Raw genomic sequence first — 21232 nt, 5'->3', positions numbered from 1 at the left:
ACTAATACAGGTCATAATGAATAAAGCTTAATACACAGTGAATAAACCATTTAGAAGTATCTAATTTGGGCTGTACTGTGCAAATAATAAAACCATAGTTAATCCCAAATATGTGTCCCTGAAAATAAAATGTTACCGAAACTTTGCCCACCGGGATTATGATTCCCAAAACAAAACACTTCAGACCTTTTATTTCCATAACAGCCGTAATAAACAAATTAAGCGCAGTTTGCGTAACACTGATCAGACTGATAACATCTCTTTAAGATCTTTTGAAATGCTGTTTGTTTTCTTTCTTCTTAATGATCAATTAAAGCAAGAAGATCCTTTTATCTCGCCTACGTCACGTTCACCTAAATGTCTTTGAAGTTGCATTTAAAATCGCAGCGTCACAGAAGCGCATGGTCCGCCGGCAGGACCGTTTTTTTTTTGTTTTGTTTTTTGTTTTTTTATCTGTTTATAGTGGTGCTGATGGAGAACATGGTGAAGTGTGAAATAAGCCCAGCATGGGGGAAATACTACACTTCACTGGAACGTGGCGGGGGGGCCAAGACAATTCCAGCTGTTTGAGTTTTTTCCATCGCAGATTACCGGCAACTCCACATGGCTCGACCCCCCCCCACCGTCTCAGTTAAAGTGTAGCGAAGGAAACTCAGCATTTCGTGTCTCGATTAGCCTATAGTTTGTCTGCAGCAGCACAGCTGTCAGTTACGCAGGGCTTTCAGATTGAGCGAAGTGGATAAGCACATGCAGATGCTGAGAAATGCTCCGATAATGTGGATTTTTGGCAACGAATAAGCTATGATATGTGCAGTGAGACGAAGCAAGTCAGCACATTGAACTTGTGAAATGAAGCCAGTTGATTTGTGCAGTATGATCTATATCAAGGTGGTGGTCATGCATGATTCAGGCCAACGCAGACACATTGTAGTATAAGCAGGACCTTATGGTGCTCAGTGCCAAAAAAATGTAAATAGCATAATTTGCTTGGTTCCTAAATATTGCTGTGTTTCAAATTGACCTACCCATGCTCTGCCCACACATAGAGATGTTTCGCAGCAACTTTAAATACTGAAAAAGAAAACCCATTGACTGTGTTGCTGATTTAACTTAGACATGTCGGAAATGACAATGAATTAGCAGCCTTACTAACATTAGCTCGATTACTTACATACATATGTACACACGCACACACACACACACACATCTGATTTATAATGTGGCCTTTTGCTTGCATACAAAATAACTTGATATAAATAACACATTCTAAAAAACTACAGTTCTCATTATATAGAAAGGAATTTTGCTTAAGTTGTTACTTCGCAACAGTTGCAATGAAAAAAAAATTGCCATTAACATACAATCATGGTGGTGATTGGATCATCTGATAGTCAAGACAAATGTATCAAATGCAGCTTGACAAAAAAAAATCAGATGTAGCTTCACTATTCAAATATTCATTGGATCATTTCAAAATTTACTCTTTAAAATCTGGCCGTTGTGGTGCTGCAGCAGTGTAAGCAGAGCCTGTATATATCCTATGATGTGTGTAATGCTTTATGAAACATTTTGCAGTTGCAGTGCAGAACATTACAGGCATTCTAAGTTACAGATAAAAAATAAATCATGTATGTTTTGCTCAGCAGCCACAAATGAAGCACAGTCCAATGGAAAAACATGGGTTAAAATCAGTCAGGAGTGGCAAGGGTTAAGTGGAGAGGTGGGAATCAAAAAAAAAAAACACCTCTAAGGGGGGGAAAGGTGCTAGAAATCTGTGGTAGATCTGCCTGTAGGAGCCTCATATTCAGGAGAAAATCAACAGGAGAACCTCTTTTATAGCAAATCACCAAAAGTTGTACTGTACAAAACTGTACATTTAGGAAATGTCTGCTAATTTATCTCCCTACAACAAACCACGCATCCCAAAAATGCAGCCAATACAAAGTGATGCCTGCAAATACTCCTGTGTTAATTGATGAAGCATTTGCATATATATGATGGTAGGGCATGGTGGTTTGTTGGTAGGGCATTGCGGCATTAAATGACCCCTTGACATCAGGCCAGAGAGAGGGTGTACTGTTCTACATAGACTGCAAATTCAACTTTCTATTTGTAAGCCTGTTGGAAACATTTGGATGTCTACAAATAACACTTGTCCAGCATCCAACATCCAGTCACATATTTTAATGCCAAGTGTAAACAGGGCCTAATAGTAATCCTAATGGTTGAAGTGTATTATTACGTTATCAAAGCCACTCCTGAGTAATGGGTCTAAAATTGCATGAATAATGATTTAAGGAGTCCAATAAAGATGTGACTGGGTTCCCTGGCAGTACAGGTCCCAGTGTGAACTTCCCATCTGCACTGCTGTTAGTTATACCACGTGCATGGCACCTCCAGGCTTGCATGACTTTAGAAGGCCCAGGTGTAAATTGGCTCCTTTGATCCTTGGTTTCAGGGCGAAGTGGATTTCTCCCGTTAATTATGGTGTGTGCATTGTCATTGCCGCCGTGCAGCCAGGGCTCAAAAAGTCTTTAATGTAAGGAGGCATTAAAGTGTGAAGCTTTGACAGCCGAGAACCTGCATTTCTTAGCGTAAGTCAACTGTAGACTGTGTAGAGATAATGCTGATAGACCAGAAAAAGATTACCAGCAGCTCCTGTGGCTGATGCCTTGCCTTGTCATGATGGTTTGACTTCGGTGTGTCCCTTGTGTTTTTCCGAATATTAATTAGATGCTTGTCTGGGAGGTATTTTGAGATGGACTTTTAATTGACTTGTATTTATCCTCATTAAGCTACTGAATGCAGATCAGAGTTGGTGGTAGAAGTTGGTGATAAACCTCGAACAATTCCCATATAAACAATGTAAATATTCCATTTCATTTTCTGCGACGGATTGCGTTTAGTGTAGCTGATCGTAAATACAGATAATAGTGTTTATTCGTGTGCATAAACATTGCCTATTCTTGTCAGGTTATAATGATGTTCTATTCTATTAATATATCACTTTTCATGCTGATTTATTCCACCGAACATCCCTGGTTCTCCCAGTGTGTAATCAATTTCAGTGATCTGTCCAGCCCACAGAAGGAAGTAAGAGGAAGCGAGGGGCCCAAGAGCAATGTCAATCATCACCCGCACAGTCGTAGCAGAAATGAAGACGAAAGGTCCCCAGGTTGCCCTTGGCGGATAAAAGGGAACCGGAGCTGTGATTTATTACAACACATTAATACATTAACAAGTGCAGTCCGTTAATGAAAAGCGGAGGGTTCCAGACCGAGGCAGGACGTTTTAATGTGAGGGAAGTATGGAGTGACCACGAACAGACCCATATGCCCTCTGCCCTTAAGCAGTACATAGTCGTCCCCTTCCGTCATCACATTAGTCACTGCCTGCCTCTCCGGTGACATTTGCTTGATGAGGATTTCATTATGGCTCTGGGACTCCTTTCCCCCCATTACCGTAACGATCTCTCATGGACAACTGTCAGTGGAGTCTTGCAGCCGAGGCACACGCCATTCCAAGTCTTCATCTCCTTTCCTGGCTTTTAATAATGGACTTGCAGTTTAGACTCATCGTACACCGCAGTACCTCGGCACAGTTACCACATCCTCTCGTATTAGGCGACTGAACATTCATGTATTAAAAGTCCTACATGGCGTTTTGAGGTCATTCATGTCTGCGTCTGTGATTCAATTAGGCCCGTTTCTTGCACTCGCATGCGTTGGCCTTGTTTGAAACATGTCTCAAAAATTGCCTTGCCTAGGCAGAGACTAGAGGCGAATGCTTACATGCAGTGGGAGCTGCCAAAGGAGCTCATCCATCAAAGACGGTCATGACAAGTGAGTAAGAGCAAAATGAGAGAAAGTAAAATGAAAACATCTGGTGGTACAGTGTTTGGTAAAGCAGGGACACTACAGCCAACAACCGGATTAGATTATGGGACGCTGGTGACTGTTGAATGTGGATGTCGCTCCTTGTGGCCTATAAAGTATCAAGAATGTGTCTAGAAAAAACTTAAATATTTATTGGTTTCAATTGTACATTTTATCCATACATTGGCAGGTTAGGGTTGACATTAGAATGGATTCTGGTATTGGTTGTAGGTGATGATAACCTTTGTGTATACACTATAAGGCCTGGATACACTGATGGCACAAGGCAAATCAGTGTACTTACAGTCTTACAGATGTTAAAACGTTATGCTCTAAAACAGCCACTTCAAGGTGACAAGTTAAATATAATGTACATATTCTTAACACTTTGTTCAAGAGCAGCACGTTCCATTGTATTTTGTCACATTCAACTAGCTGATGCTTGTTAAAACAGTAAGTTCAAGAACAGCTAGTTCAAAGTGACAGGTGACATCATGGAGCGACAAACTGAAATAATCAGCATGTCTGAAAATTCTTGTTTTGATTGGCATGATTATTTCTGCATGAGATCTGCGTGTGCTTCTGAAAATAGCATACTGGATACTAGTGCCATTATAAATGAATTGCTGGGAGTCATTTTCCAGCCTGAGCAAACAGCACATGTATCTCTGCATATCTTTTCAGGCAGCAGTTGTTAGATTTCATTCAGAACAAATGTAATCTTGGATCAAGATTGGTGCAGTGTAACCAGGCCCTAAGCAATCAATCTCATCCATCATCCTTAACCAATACCATGGAATAAATACAATAAAACCAAATCATCAGGTCTTGAAACCGAGTTAGAATGTAATCAACACTGTCACAAATTCGGAATATGAACATGGATCAGGTTACAGGAAAAAAAACGTAAAACATCATTGGACAGAAAACCTGTGATGGAGAACTTTTGTCGTTGTTACCTGTACCTTGTTGCCTCTTACGTTACCTTTAAAATACAGATTCAAAATCAAAATTCAACAAACATCTCACTGCCCACAACGCATGACTTGCATAATCAAGTTAAAAGCAACACAATGCATGAAATGTATGGCAGGACAAAAACAATCCTCTGACTGAATTGGCACATAATTTTTTCCCATTCGCACAGTCTCTTACACACATTACTTCCCTCTCCCAGGGTTGGGTTGTATTTTACAAAAGGGTATCTAAAAAATAAATACAAATTTTTTTTCTCTTCATTACTGTGGCCCAGGTCTCTCTGTCAATGCATTTAAAAGTCTTTTTTTTACTGGTCTCAGAGATGTCCCATTCATTCAGTGCACTTCAGTATTCTTCTATAAATAAGTCCATTCCTGTGTTCTGTATGTCTGACCAGGATGAATAAATAAATAAATAAGTACAAATCAATAAATACATAAATATCTTCATTTTTTTTGATAATAAATACATGTTTTTTTCTGGGGATAATTTGCCTTGGCTTGGTAAAAGACGTTCCCCAGTTCTGTCCAGGTGAGTGATTTAGTCTATGTCTGTCTCTGCCGAAGGAGCGAGGAAAGTACACGCACGAAAAAAGAAGACTGTTTAGAAAGGAAACAATGACGGTTGTGCATATGGCACAGCCTGGCTGTCCTGTACCACTCTGACAGGTGCCAGCTTACTGGAGCTTTGCCCAACTCCTCAGCTGCCGCCTGTTCATTCCTTGCTACTCTGCCACCTTTTGTCATGAACTTTTTCAACAGGCAAGCCCTTTGTGGCTTTTACATGGTCCAAGGGGTGGTATTGGGACCCTAACATCGGACTGGGTTCCAAGGATCGTCTTAGGAGAGCACTGGTGGAGGACAGTGGTAGGTAGTGGCAGTTCCAGGACTGGACAACAGGGGCTATGGAGCAAGAATCATCTTTAGTGAGAACATGGTGTAGGATGAAGGGCAGTGCTAGGAACCCTCCTCCTCAGGCTGTCCTGGGGCATAGTAACCTGCCAGCTGCCTAAAGCGTGGCCCCCAATCACTGAGGTAGGAGAAGTCCTGCTCTGAGGTGGTGGACAGTGTGCGGATGGAGCTGAGCGACAGCGCTGGTGAGCTGCTGCCCTCGAAGGCGTATGTCTGGAATGAGTCATACGGTGGCACCGACAGGTCAGCGTCCGCCTGCTCCACCTTCTTGCGGATGTAGCCTTTGAAGAGGGAGAAGTCAGCCGCCCCTCCGTCCCCCGTCACCCGGTTCTGAATCCACTGGGGCAGGGAGCGCAGGTCGGCGCCAGATTCTGAGTTTTTCACCTCGGGAAAGTCATAGAGGCTCCGTAAGGCGCTCATGTCGTAGGCCTGGGTGTCCTGCTCGCCCCCGCCTTCGTCGTTGTACTTGATGACGTTGTCGCGCATGTCCTCCTCATCCTCAGACATACGCTGGCCCTTTCTGTGGCGCTTTAGGGTCAGGATCAGGAGCACGAGGACTACGGAAAGAGAGAGACAGGACAAATGAGCATGGAACAATAGGATTATGCAACAGATACAGGCTAAAATTAATCTCAGAGCAGCGCTCGGGTCACGTCAGTGAAGACAGTTTATAAAAATGTAGACTTCATATTTCTCATGGAATGAAGATCAAAAGACTGGATTTAATTTAAAAAATGATACCAACTTAAACTGATCAATAAAAAATGGAATAAGGGATTGTTTCCTGCAAATACTCGCTTAAGCTGTTTGTAACCACTTAGGTATTCCACTTGTACAGTATTTTGCTTTATGTATTATTCATTGCTTATATATGTGTGATGAAGTCCATATGTAGGTGCCCTTGAAATAGTGTTACCAACAGCCATTAGCATACAATGGCAGTTGAAAGCAACTCTCCCATTTTAAGATATTTAGTTATTTTATTTAATTAATCATTTAAAAGCATTAAACATAAAAGAACTAATTCTTCTTGAAGCCAATTTCTTGTAGAAGCCCCAAGTGCCCACAGCAACATGCTTATCCCTTAACGCTAATAAATGAAGGCCTATGTAAATAAGTAAGTCGGAACTTCAAGCATGGGTTTTTTAGGTTACTGCCAATAGATCATTGTCCAGCCCACTTTTAGATTTATAGTAAAAATGTGGGTCACCAGGTTGGAATCATAATCTGAAACTTTAAGTTAACTCAGCTCTGATAGCTGTGAGAAACATCTGATTGATGTCTATATTTGATCCTGCATGTTCTTTGCAAAGTGATGCTTCTGGGAAAACTGCTCAGATGAAGTGAAATCAACGGAGACTAAAAACTGACAAATGCACAGAACTCCACCCATCAATTATAAAGGCAACTTTACAGTACATAAGCCCTCTAAGGTTGTTTATTCCCTTCAAGACATCTTTCATGAAAAAAAACAAGTTGCAAATTAGCAGAATCCTTGTCACAGTCAAGTATTAAATAATGAAATTATTTGTTCTTGAACAAGAAGTGATAAGCCATTAACCCCAGCCTAACTCTCTGGTAAACAAACAGTCGAAATTAGAGAGCAAATGTCACTCGCAGCTGCTCCTGTGCAGTTTGAACCTGCTTCACCCTGTCAGCTGCGTTCCCCTATACACAGGAGAGAACACAGGGAGGAGATTAGCAAAATGATCCTGACACTGGTGTGCAGCTAGGGAACTTATTACTGCGCTATGTTAATTTTAATGAGAGATATGTCCTTTTTGTGGCATTACAAGATTTCCACCAGGAAGAACTGTCAGACAGGTAGCTTCAACAGGCAAGAAAAGAGGCGAACGTATGCAGTGAAATAAAATTATACTGACTTGGAGAAACTGTCGTATACTGCAGGAAAGTGCGAGTGCTTGGAATCTGAACTAATTGCTCTGCATATGATATACTGATCTGTTAAAGCCCCAGTCATGGCAATTGTTACACTAAGGTGACATGAGAGGCACCCAAGACCACACTCAAAAAACTGTAAATATTAAATATGTACATGTTGCTAAAGTTTAAAAATGTACAATTCACTCCCCAGTCCAAACTGTCCATTTTTGTCCATCTATTCTGTCTCCAGCAGTTTAGCCCTGCCAATCAAACTGAAGTTATAAAGATAAGCGTTTCAGCCCAGATTGCTTTTTGAATTAGGCACAATACAGGACAGCCATTCAGCACTGTTGAATTAATATATGTATCACTCTTAAAGGCACAGTAACAAATTATTTTTTTTGTTTAATTCTAAGGGATAAAGAGAAGTTGGAATATTGTCATGTAAAAGTAATACATAAGATTTTTTTTGGTGCATAAACCCACACAAACATTACGAATGGACATCAAGGACAACACAGTTTTTCTATTTATTTGTTGAGTGAACATACTGGGGGGGAAAATATATAAAAAATATAAATATAAAATATATACTGTGCCATAACTTTTGCGCACAACACATTTTGGTATTCTTTTCCCCAATATGTTAAATTCAATTAAATAAACAATATTTGTGCATTAAAATATGCAGAACTGTGTTCTCCATAGAGGATGTGTTCACTTATTTTTGCTTAGAAACGTATAGGACAATTCAGGTCATTGGACTGAACATGTAAAAATGTGTAATTTGAAACCTTTGCATACAAAGTATAGGTGTTATATAAAATTACTATAATGGTTATAAAAAAGTCAATGTGGATTTTAATTGTTGTGTCGTATACTTACAAAAAGTTCAAAATATTGCTTCATATGTTCGTTAATTTTGACAGATTTCAGTGTACACACACACACACACACACACACACATATATATATATATACATATATATATATATAATATATATATAATCAAGACCCACAAAACTCACAACAATGACGCACAAAGGAAACAAAAGCACTCGACTTATAAGATTTTAGGGTAAGGCTGATTCCTCTAAGCAGCTAATATCAGCCAACTAAACATAACATTAGGCTACAGTAGAAGATAAACAGTTCAGAGATGTTGAGTACAACAAATGTATTTAAAGCTACACTGAGGTAGCAGTTCAGTAATGAAATGGTTACACTCTAGACTAACGTCCAGTCGTCTCAGGCAGGACAAAAATAGGGTGATGCTAAATGTTTAGGGATGTTTTCAGGATGATGAAGTTGCATGCTTTATCCATTAACTGTAAAATATACAGTATAACATTCACAGTTGTTCATGCCAGCCATAATCATAGTAATATTTATTTTGTAAGTCCGTTTATTGCAGAAATCCTTAACCAATGATGTGTCAGTTGTTCCACTAAGAATCATATACATGATGACAAAAATGGGAGACAGAATGTTTACATGTGTGCTAGAATCAAGAAAACCTGATCAGTTCAACTTTCACCAGTTAAACAGGTGAAAGTTGAAAAATAAAAATAGCTAGAAAATGACATTATTTTTTATGGATATTATTTTTATTAACTGTTTGGAGAATTTAAAAAATAGTTAAAAGTATTAGTAAATCTATAATTTATTGTATTCAGTCATACTTGATTTAGCTGATAGCCGAGAACTTAATGTAACAGCAGTGCAAACAAAAGCAATTTGATACTTGGGGTGATGGATTTTCAAATTCAGGTTACTTGTGCCATTATCTAAATTGATTTCTACTTAAACAGGAGTATATTTCTTAAATTAGTCATTAATATAAATAAAGTCAACAATATTAACTGATTATAGAAGTAATCATTAGTTGCAGCCCTGGTGATCTGTGACATTACTGTGCTCTTGGTTAGTAAACTCTTAGCCAGCCTTGTTGTTGCCTTGAGGTTCATTTCTGCCAATTCCTGATCAGAGCTTTAATGGAAGTTGATCTGTCTATCAATATGTGGATGAGAGGGGATTATTTAAAATATTAATAAGGATCAAAACTTTCCAAAACATTGCCCCAAGGTGGCATACAGATACATTTGTAATGAGTGGGAAATTAAGATGGAATTGAAAAGGAAAACAACTGAGATGGATCATTTAATCCACTAATGAGAACGAAAGAAAACAAAAGCAGTATTCATCTAAATAAATCAATGAGCCTTTAATCCAGGCAGAATTATCTTAATTAGTTCCTATATTTGTGATTAGAAAACTCCCCTTTTCTCTCGATCTGCATGTGATTAATTAAACCGCAACTCTTCAACTTAATGCACACACACACACACTGTATGCGAAACTGCACTCGAGAAAAAAAGGAACAAAAATCATTCCAGATAATTAAATCTCAATGCCAGAAGCTTTGTACAGGCATATTAAAGTGAGTGAGTGGTGTTGGTGTCTATGACAAAAGCACGCTTCAGTAGGTACACAGTGACATCTTTTACCCCCAAAGTTCACATTCTTTGAGGGATAACGTTAATGTTTTATTAATGGTCTTTTGTCTGGAGGCACAAGTCAGATCAAAGGTCATTAATTTGCCATGAGTACAAATGTGATAAGACTGTTATTGTCCTGTGGTTCTTGTTACTGTCTCATAAGAGAGAACTGTCTGGGGTCAGCTCGCTAGGCTTTCATCTACCCAAATGTTACAGGTTCTTGGGGATAAAAGCTCTTTGAAGAAGTACGGCCATTAGGTAAGAAGATAGCAGTGAAGTGCTAAAAAAATAATTAAAATGCTCTCAGATGAACAGAAAAAGCATACATTTTGATGAATGTATCCCTGGTACGGAAAGTCTTTGCTTTCCATCTTCCACGTCGTCGTCAATTTTCATTTCAATTATACCTCTTTTCATGCTGTGATTAATTAGGGCCTAATTTTCTGAATACTGCTGATATTAATTTTATATAACCTTACCTTCAAAGACAGTTTCACTACAGATCTTCAGATCTAACTGAGGCACTCCAGCATTGAGTACTGTGCATATTTGATGGCAGAAACTATCAGTCTCTTACTTACGCTGTATTACAGTGCTTAAAGGGGAATCCAACCCAATTTTCAAAAAATTGTGCAGAATTCAGTAGTTGCAATATAAACAAAGCCATTCTGAGTGGTTTGAAGTGAAATGGTTAAATGTAGAGAAACATACTGTCTCGAATTTCTTTGCAGTTCACAGGAACCAGGGTTCATGAAGTACAACACAAACATAGCCTCAGAGCACACTGCACGTACCTTTCCGCCATGAATGGATTAAAATACATTCTAGGCCAAAACTTTATCCCAAAACAATGCTAAGACAATGTCTCAGTCCTCAGGCAGTGTATTAATACACATTTAATGGAATACATTTCTGTGAGGGAGCTCTTAAACTCTTCAGAAGTCACTACTGTGAAAAATTCTAAGTTGGTCGGTTTCTCTAAAATGGAGCAAACTACTCTGAATGATGTTACATCTTAACCAGAAATTTTAAAAAGTTTTAAATCAGTGGAATTTCTCTTTAAAGGTTCTCAAGCTTGCTGCAGTGTTCCTAGAGACAGCTCATAGCAGTTCATAGGAAGCAGCTCATAGGAAGCTCATATGTGTCATACCTGACCCAACTTGCATAGAAAAGGCATGCCACCATGCCAGCTTGTAGCAAATCAGACACTATTGTTAGCCACAGAAACATGAGTGCATTGTATTAGCCAGTTCTAAAGAATGAATGGTGATGAGAACAATCAAGGGAGCTGCGTCATTTACCAAAAAAGTGAACACTGGCTGTTTTTAATGCTGGACTTGTGCATGCACATTGACTCTCCTACTGTGTTCTTTGTGGACTGTTTTTTTTCCTTACCTGGCTTTATACACGGTCCAACAACAGATGTCAGATAAAGTATATTTAGATATATGGCACCAGACGGGGCAGTGTATATCAGGCATGCAGTGTTTTATGGATAGGCCTGCTGGTGGGAGTGTATTACAGTGTTAGAGAAGGGCGTGATGATGCTAGCTGTGTTGTTGATACTACTAGCGCTCTGGGTGGATCGTATAATGCTCAGATTTACAGCTCGGCCCCAGCTGAGTGAAAACTCCCACAGTCTGGCCACCCCCCGGCTGAATGCGCATGAATGCAACATCAGCCCCTTTACTGCTGGATATATCACTAATGGCAAACATCCAAATAGGAGGCTACAAACATGAGCTCTGAACAGGAATATACAAACGCATAGATTTTTGCACTTGCAGAGGAGAGAATTAAACACAGGAAGACAGAGGATGCTTTTTCACCTGTGCATTTTTTATGCTAGAAAAAGATCAATGACAGCCTTAGTAATCTGTATAAGTAACTAGTGTGGGGGGGAACTTTAATTGTTTTTATTTGCTTATAAATTACTTGAAAAGTAGCAGAGAAAGAAAACGATGGCAGGCTCCTGGAGAGAGATATGGCCGAGTTATTTGTCTGAGACTGTTTATCGTCTTCTTCACAGACCGCTGTCTGTCTGTCTCTCTCTCGTTCTCTCACTCTGATTCCATGCCTGCCCTTAAGCCTTGGGGAGGTGACTCTCTGACCATGCCGCTCTTTTGTTTTACTTTTCAATTCCATCATAATCAGATGCCCTTAATAGCCAGGGGCTGGGTAAATAGACTTGGGTTACACTGGCTGCCTCTGCATAACAGTATGCATACCAAATCAGATTCTGAATTTATATGGAGAATGCCAGTGGTAACTGAATGGGAGCACTTGATGGAGAGATCTCTGCTGCTGCACGTGGGGTACATATTTAAGCTTTTTAGGACAATGAAGTGTGTACATTTAAAGGAGCAATATCTAATACTGACAGCGAGCATTTAAAATGGGTAGTGCAGTCCAAATTCAAAATATTGGAGTGTTGTCTGCCCCCGACCTGTCCTCCCCAGACTCAAAGCTCATGCGGGTTGCCAGGTTGAAGACACTGAACCTACACAAACGAGCGCAGTGTGGAACTTTAACAATAGCAGGCGACAACAAGTCCTACACTGTAAGTTGATCAGTTAATATATATGTTTGCAATATGCAGCACTTACATTCTGGTGCTTCAGCCTGTTCACCAGCTTCTTGTTCGAATTTTACTGTTCCCTATTAAATGTTGTAGCAGTTACATTTATCCAACTGCTGCAACATATAAGGTGGAACGAGTAAATCTGAGCAAGAAGCTGGCGAATAGGAAGCCAACTTCAGCCTCTTCTGCCTTGATAGCCCAGGTGAGATGCCAGTATTTCAACTTAGCATGTTTCATTAATCTCTGATGACATACCAATGTATCCATTTCTGATTTCCTTTATTGTGATGTATTCCTCATCATACTAATTTTCATACTGAATCAGAACTTTAGTTTTTACTTTATTTGACTGTCAAAAAGCAGTTCAGTTGTCTCTCACACACAGTTAAATATGCATACAAAATCAAAGGCAGACACTAAGGGAGAGCAGAATAAGGTTTTGCTGTCTTACACAAACCAAAACAAAATCAAAAACTATCAAAACACTTCACTTCTGCATCATCTAAAAAGTTAGCTTCCTGTGTGATGTAAAACCGAGCACAGTGCGCAGCATGACCGTCAGGCGTGAATGCAAGAGAGAATAAACATTGCATCCACTGCAGAAAATCGACACGGTGAGATACTAAAATCTTATTAAAACCGAAGTCAAAAGTCAGAAAACAGCATCGCCGTCTGCTTTTTTTCTGTGTTTGAATGCTTGTTTGAATATATGAAAACTTATATATTTGAAATTGCCAACATCACGCGCATGATTATTGGGATTTTCTGGGTGATGAGCTGCTTTAGCTCTTCGTACACAGCTGATGACTGGACTGTTACTGTGTGATCTGTAATCTCAAATTTCATTACATGCAGAAAATCTGTTGCTGTGCCTTTAATGAAAAAACCCTTTTTTAGAAAATATGAATGAAACGTTTTTGCAAGATTAACATCTGCAGGCTTTCGGTTCTCAGCTAATCGATTATGACAATAGTTGATAGTCTCAGCCCTGCTAAATTAAAATTTGGTGGTCATAGAACACTCAATCTAATGTGCTCAAAAAGTTGATAGTGTATGAAATTGGGGCTGAATTTCAAGAACATGGCCGCTGCTATGATGCATAAAGCCACCAATAGGACAACAGCATGGGATGCACAACAAGAGGACCATTCACAAGTGAGCATTGCTGATGGATGCAGAACGACCAGGCAGTCCGCCCATTGTTGGAGAATGTTTCTCATATAATCTGGCATGCGTGAACATAAATGTTGTCTCCCACAGACTTTGGTCAAGATTTTATCAGCATCATTTTGTAGAGGGTGACATACAATAAACATAACACTGCTGTTATCCTGCAGCCTGCAGTGTCAACTCTGAATCTTTCAGAATCTTGTAAGATAGGACTACTACAATAAACATTCGTGATACTCTTACTGTACCTGATAAGACTGCAGAGGAACTGCATCTTGGACTGATTACATCCGCATCTTTACATACACAGTATGTTGCAGGCTTAGAATAATCTTTCTGCTCTCAGAAGTTGCAACACGACCGCACTGCACTGCATCCATAAATCCAACCAAATATGAGCAACTGCTTTCCTCTTGTGAAGCACCTCTGGAAGACCTTGCTTGTTGTAGGGGTTTGAGTGGGTGAGGAAGGGCTGTATGTACCTGCCCCTGCGAAACATGTGGCACTTCCTGGGCGTGCAGATGTTCCGATAAGCGCTCCTGACAAGACAGCTAATTTCCCCTCGGGCGGCCGGCAGGCGACGACTCCCATCGCGGCAGATGGGCTATAATTGGGACGGATGTGCGCAGATGCCGCGCCGCACCCAAATGGATCCATCACCTCGCCCTCCCAATCCGCCCAAGGAGGAGCTGTTTGTTTTGTAGCTAATTAGGCAGAAATTTGTTTTCATTTCCCCTTATCATGGCTGCCGATTGATGTAATAGGGGTGAGGGGACACCTGTGACAGGCCTGGATCTGGTCACGTCCTTCCTGGGGCGACAGAAAGTGTGTCTAAATGGTGTAGCACTGGGACAGTTTTGGAGAGTTTTGTTAGAGCTACTTTATGCCAATCCAACACTGTGTACTTGATGCCTGCACACACACGGTCCGATGCATTAAGCCTTTTGCACCAGTTTCAGACGTATTCTGCCCGCATGTCATATACGAAAGTGTTGCATGTGCATTTGAGGGAGGGCCGTGCAAAACATAGGAGGAGATGGAACTGGAAGTGAGGCGGATAAAACGTTCTGCTTGATTTACTAAAGGTAGTGCAACTTGTAGTGGCCGTTTTTCTCTGCCTTTCAAAATCAGGTGCAAATTTGCTTTAGAGTCTCAAAAGACGTGTTGAGAGCAGACACGGCCAATGGAGATGCAGTATTCCAACAATTCTATCACACTTAAAATAGTTACAACGTTAATGTTTTTTGACTGTTTTACTGTTATTCTGTTTTTTTTTTCTCAACCTTCTTTGTGAATAACAACAGTTATATCTTATTAACACATATAACAAATAGTGTTATGACTCCATTTAACTGTTTATTGTAAAGGACATGTATCCATTACTTCTTTACAAAACCTTTGAACCACTGAAACAGATTGACAGATATCAAAACTACACTAATTCTATTCTTATAAATATCTAGGCCAAAAAAAGTATGTCCTTATCCTGACTCTTCCTGTTTTATTATTGTTTGGCTAGTGTTTGAGTAGCATGCACAATATAAAAATAATTTTTATGACTACTGATTACAGTAATCTAGACTTACTTTAAATTGAGTGTGCTACACTGAACCTGATAGTTATGGACTATATAACTGCTGACTAACAGTCTAGAGGCCTAAATAGCCAATTAAAAAAACCCTTACTAGTAACTTATAAATATAGGCTAATTGAATCGCCTTGAACATCTTTAAAAATATGTATTCCTCTTGTAGTTGCTCCGAAAATGCAGTTAAACTAAAAGTACAATGGAGTGACAAACTATAAGGCTATATGAATGTGCCCTGCCATATGTGTTCTTTGAATGCGACTTTATTTGTGAAATGAAGCGGAAAAACAGTGAAAGAAAAATATGGCATCTCTCAGATCTCTGCTTGCATTTAACAAAATTTGTCACAGCCCCAGATGTGAGTGTGTGAGAAGACGGGGGACAAAATGTGCAGTCTTAGTAAATCAAATGTTATTTGCTCATTGTGAGCACATATTGCAGTCATATCAAGGCACAGTCTGCGCTGAGGCCTTGCTCATACGTACATCTGGCCCAGAGTTCCCCCTGCTTTTACCAAGGGCTGTCTGTTCTCATTCCCCTGAGCTCTGCTCTCTCAGCCCATAATCCCTCCATGATTGGCAATGCCTTAAAGGGACTTTCTGCTGCAGTGGCAGTTGAATGCTTACTGATGGTTATTCCTTATAAATCCAGATGTTACAATGAGACAGAAATGGTGTGGAGCAACAGAGTAATATACAGTGGAGAGAAAATAAATCCACAGTAGACATTCACACACAAGACATTCCTGCAGTAATGTGACTGAGTTCACTTTAGCAAGTTCTCCTATAAGTGTAGAATATAAATGCTAATTGTTTAGTTATACAGCACATAATGGACTTGACTCTACTTATGCTTTTAAAAAGGCATGCTCTAGATTTCTGTGTCCTGTGTTGGGCTGCTCAAGTGCTTTTAAACCATTAATGAATAAAATATGATTCTTTTCTTAGGAAGTGACTGTTGTAGATCTGTGGAATGATTCATGGAAATCAGTGACAAAAGAACAAGCTGTTAATGAGGAAACTTCAGATGGCACTAACAAACTTGTAGGTTATTTAAAGGCAAGCAAGATGCACTGGACCAGCGAGGACAAGAAAAAAAAATAGACACTGCTCAGTGAACATATTTTTAGACAACTAGAAGTTATAGAGCCAAAAGTTGTAAGCAGAGGCCAAAAAGAGCTATGGAAACAGAATAATCTCATAAAACTTTCAGAGATGACAATGCGACTCCACTCCATCTTCTGTCTCTTTAAGCTGCGAATCAGAGCCGTGAACGCCTGGAAAGCCTGCTCTGTTTTATTTAAGGCTCGGGCCGCTCCAAGGGGACAGAGGTGCTGATGCTGCTCTTTTGATGATCGAGGGCCACAACCATTCACACCAGCTCTCACTTCATTCCTGGGCAGAGTGGTTGGATGTCATTCACTAGGCTCTATTTTGTGTGCGCTCTCCACCTGAACAAAAGCTCTCTTCTCTTCACATGAAAGGACATCCAAAAGCAAAGTCATCAGAGTGAAGGAGGAGAATGAAATATTGATTGGCTTTCATGTCACTTTCGTCTTGATTCTTTTACTTTTTTTCTCCTCTTGGCCTTGTCCTGTGTACGATCTGAACCCATATACAAATCAAAGTTTAAAATAATGATGGACCATTAGACACACGACAGCAGCACAGAAATCAATGGAGTGGTAAACACACAATGGAACAAGTGTGTGTTTGTCTGCGTGTGTGTGTTTGTTTGCCTGTTCTGTATGGCCAGAAATGTTTATTTTTAGAGATTTCAGGACCTTGTATATGCTTAACTATAACTAGCATGGCAACTACCGTTTGTCTTTAGCAAGGATGATCGACCTGGTTGTAAAGGCTGCTGCAGTTATGTGATAAAATTCACCTGTAAGTAACTAAACAAATGAACTAAATGACTAAAAAACTAACTGGTTAACTGCAATGCTGTGCAAAAGTCAGAGACACCCTTCATTTACTGAATTTCCAGTCAAAACAGCCAAAGTCCAAGGTGTTCATTATTCAGCATTAGGGAAAAAGTGTAAAACAGATTTTAAGAGGAAATTACAAAGGCTCAGCAACCAAATAAAATTTACATTTTTTTCAGTATTTAGTATGTAAGGATGGACAGAAACACCTGCAGATTTTTTCAAATCTAAAGGAAGAGTGGAGCTTGAATTTTTCCTCTATATCAAAGATGAAAGCTGTTTATCTGAATTATTGGCAGTTTTAGTGGTTTACCAGGTCTTGCATGGTTGTCTGGAGTCCTTTTAATCCTTAAATAACCTTTTTTTAATGAAATAACTGTTTTTTGTTTTTCATTTTCCCTTCACTTTCCCCTTCCTTATGCATTTAATTATATCTATTCTCAGAAATATCTTGTGAAAAATGAATAACTTGTACTAAATGGCTATTTTTCTAGAAATTAAATAAAAGTATTATGGGTGCTCTCTCTGGGTTGTTGATGGTTAGCCATAAATATAATTCAGACTATTGCTAAGCGGGTTATCTTTGTGTGGTTGCAATAGCTGGATTTTTCAACCTGATTTGTGACATTATAAACCACTATACTCTCTTAGATGTTTCATGAATTATTACTTTGCATTGCTCATGAATTAATACTAAGGTAGCTTGTACATGCTTTGTACCAAAAGAGATGTAGACATTTTTCATCATCTCTGATAAGCTCAAACTGAACTGTCCTTCAATAAGTGTCAGTTTCATATTCAAGATCATGGCAAATTAAGAACTCCCATAGAAATGTTTAAACCACCCCCACTCTCCAAAATTCAACCCATATATATGTCCTTGAGCTCTGTGGTAGAGATGAACACTGGAAGAACAGTGCAACAGGGCTGCTATGTGAAAGCTGTGCTTCAATTCTGAGACACTGTTCTTGTTTCTTGATTAATCAAAGAAGAGTTTCTTATTGAAGTTTCTACTTAACTCTTTTATGAATTAACAATTAAACTGTTAGATAGACCAGGTAGACCTTTATCAAGAGAGCTGGTGGTGCTTCTAGAAAATTTAGTGCCATTGTATGGACAATGGAAGTATGGTTATTTAAAGAAAGGGTGTCTGTTTTCAAATATGAATAATAATCTTGTCTCTTTTGATATATTTTTTTTAAATGCTGAATATTGCCCAGCCTAAACACTGAAACAATGATTTGGGCAAAGAGTGTTCTTAGAAAAACAAAACAAGAAAGCCTGTTCCACAGTGACATCTGTATATGGTATATAATGCAGAGATTTTAAAAATGTTGTTAACAAATGTGCATAGCAGCCAGTTGCAAATTCACTGCAAATATGAGATTTAAATATAAGCTACAGCTAGTCAATTCCTGCCTAAATGTTATTCTGATTGTCTTGTTTATTATCACAGTTGATGTGTGTGTGTGTGTGTGTGTGTGTGTGTGTGTGTGTGTGTGTGTGTGTGTTTCGGCACAGCTACCAGTAGAGAACCTCAATGCTTTACCTGATTTAGAAAATACAGAAACATGAAGAAAAACTACAACTTGCACTCAGCATGCATTCCTGTCTAGGTACATCTTTCCAGGTGATAAACACTAATTAGCTTTTGCTTGGAAACCAGCAGCAAACAATCACGCAGTGTAATCAGACCTTCTGAGAAAACTAACACCTTAGATTTCATTATAATTTGAGTCCATGTTGCACACGTAGTCGTTTTACAGAAAGGAAATTAAACTTTACTTGAACTCTACATAACATTAACATAACCATGCTATAAACATGTCATCAAGGATGTCACATGTTGTCATGACATATAGCGATAAGCCAAAACAGTATGAACACCTGTCTGATATGCTGTTAGGCTTCTGCGTGCTGCCAAAACAGCTTCTACTTAGACTCTACAAGACCTGTGAAGGTGCCCTGTAGTATCTGGCACCAAGACGTTAACAGCAGGCATCCTTTAGTCCTGTACATTGCACTGGGGAGCTGCCATGAATTGGTCTTGTTCCAGTATATCACACAGATGCTTGATCAGATTGAGATCTGGGAATTTGGAGGCCACCTTGAACTCTGTCATGTTCCTCAAACCATCCCTGAACAACAACGTGTGCAGTGTGGCTGGGTGCATTGTCGTGCTGAAGGAGGCCACATAAATTCTCAGCGTCCCAGGGTTTCCTAGAGTTTCACAATCCCTCCATCGACATATTCTTCCCACAGTGCACACTGGTGCCGTCACTTCCCCAAGAAAAAGGTGCACAAGTACCCAGCCATCCAAGTGTTTTAATGGAAAACGGGACTCATCGGACCAGATGACGTTTCATCTGCTACAAGGTCCAGTTCTGACACTCCTGTGCCCATTGTAGGCGCTTTCACTGATGGACAGAGGTTAGCATGGACAGAAGCTTTGCCGTTTCAGAGATGCACCAACCTAGTCGTCTGGCCATAACAACTTGGCTCTTGTCAGAGTCACATAGGTCTTCACATCTGCCCATTTCTTACACATTCAAAACGTCAACTGTGAGAACAGGCTGTTCACTTACCGTCTAATATATTCTAGATCTTGACATGACGCTGTTACAAGATAATCAACACTATTCTCTTCATCTGTGACTTTAGGTGTCTTGACATCAAATAATATGGCATTGTCATGACAACTACCAGTAATGGTAAGATAACATGACTTGTAACTAAACACACTTTTTATTTGAAATATTTGAATAGTATAGAAAAACTAAAGTTATAACTCTTGATTAGGACGCGTTAAGATCATGGCTGCCAGTTGAGTCTTACCAATGAGGATGAGCATGCAGACCAGCAAGGCGATGAGGGCTCCGGGGCTAAGCGCTGCAGACATGACGAAGGCCGTGGCGTTGCAAGACTGGATGTTTCCTACAGTGTCACAACCACACACGCGGATAGTGAAGGTCCCAGTGCTGCTCAGGGCCGGAGGTCCACTGTCCACCACCCGAATAGGCAACAGGTACACGTTCTGCTCTTGCCGGTTAAAACCTGAACGCTGGGTCCTGATACCTGCTGTGTTGTCTGCAGACACAATGAGAGAGGAGATAATGGGAGGAATGTTCATCACTGCTAAATTGCCAGAAATGCTAGTGCTTTTTACAGAGATGGTTAAATTGAAGCTACTATATACAGGTTAGTTCACTTGTGTTTATTTTTCTGATGTCCATAGAGGGCTAAGATATTCATAAATTAAACAGAAATGTGTGTAGTCATGCATTTATTTTTATTTTTGTAGTGAGAAGTTCTGTAAGAATACAAAAGACAGTGTAGTGCATTATAGAATCTCACCACCTGGGGTTGCGAGGATAAATTCATTTATCAATTTGCACCAAATGACATGTCTACAGTTGGTAGAAAGGACATTCAGTGTTTAGGAGGAGCTGTTTCTCTGAACATCTATTCATCAAGCATCAATTACAATCCAATCACAGAATTATAGCTTCAAAATCATCTTAAGCTGTCACTGTTTATTATATTAGAAATCAAGTTTACTATTAATCTGTCTTGATGGTTATTTGATGTATAGTCAAATCAGTACAAAGACAAATGCATATTTGAGAGTTCAGTGATGCAAAATCTATAGATACTGGTCTACAGACATGCAGAAAAAAGTGATTTTATATGTATGGTTTTTCTTGTCGTTTTTTTTATTTGGTAGGCTGAGTATATTATTAAAGGCAAAAATACTGCTGCATACAGGAGGAACCATTCAAATGAAAACTTGACGCAGCATATTGAACACTCGTGTGTGTAA

General features: G+C 39.5%; 1 protein-coding gene across 1 annotated transcript in view; it reads right to left on the bottom strand.

Moving 5' to 3' along the window:
• Positions 1-5107: 5107 nt before the first annotated feature.
• The window catches only part of LOC118808498 (cadherin-22-like), a 116675-nt gene continuing 100550 nt past the window's right edge, over positions 5108-21232 (bottom strand). Inside the window, exons 10-11 of the mRNA XM_036571222.1 lie at positions 20248-20499; positions 5108-6321 (exon numbers count right to left, since the gene is read on the bottom strand). Of these exons, the coding sequence (XP_036427115.1) occupies positions 5810-6321; positions 20248-20499 (764 nt within the window). The 3' untranslated portion in view covers positions 5108-5809. The remainder of the gene's footprint in view (positions 6322-20247; positions 20500-21232) is intronic.

The sequence above is a fragment of the Colossoma macropomum genome, unplaced genomic scaffold (genome assembly GCF_904425465.1).
Source record: "Colossoma macropomum unplaced genomic scaffold, Colossoma_macropomum, whole genome shotgun sequence".
Classification (NCBI taxonomy): domain Eukaryota; kingdom Metazoa; phylum Chordata; class Actinopteri; order Characiformes; family Serrasalmidae; genus Colossoma; species Colossoma macropomum.
This window is presented reverse-complemented; position numbering and strand designations above follow the sequence as displayed.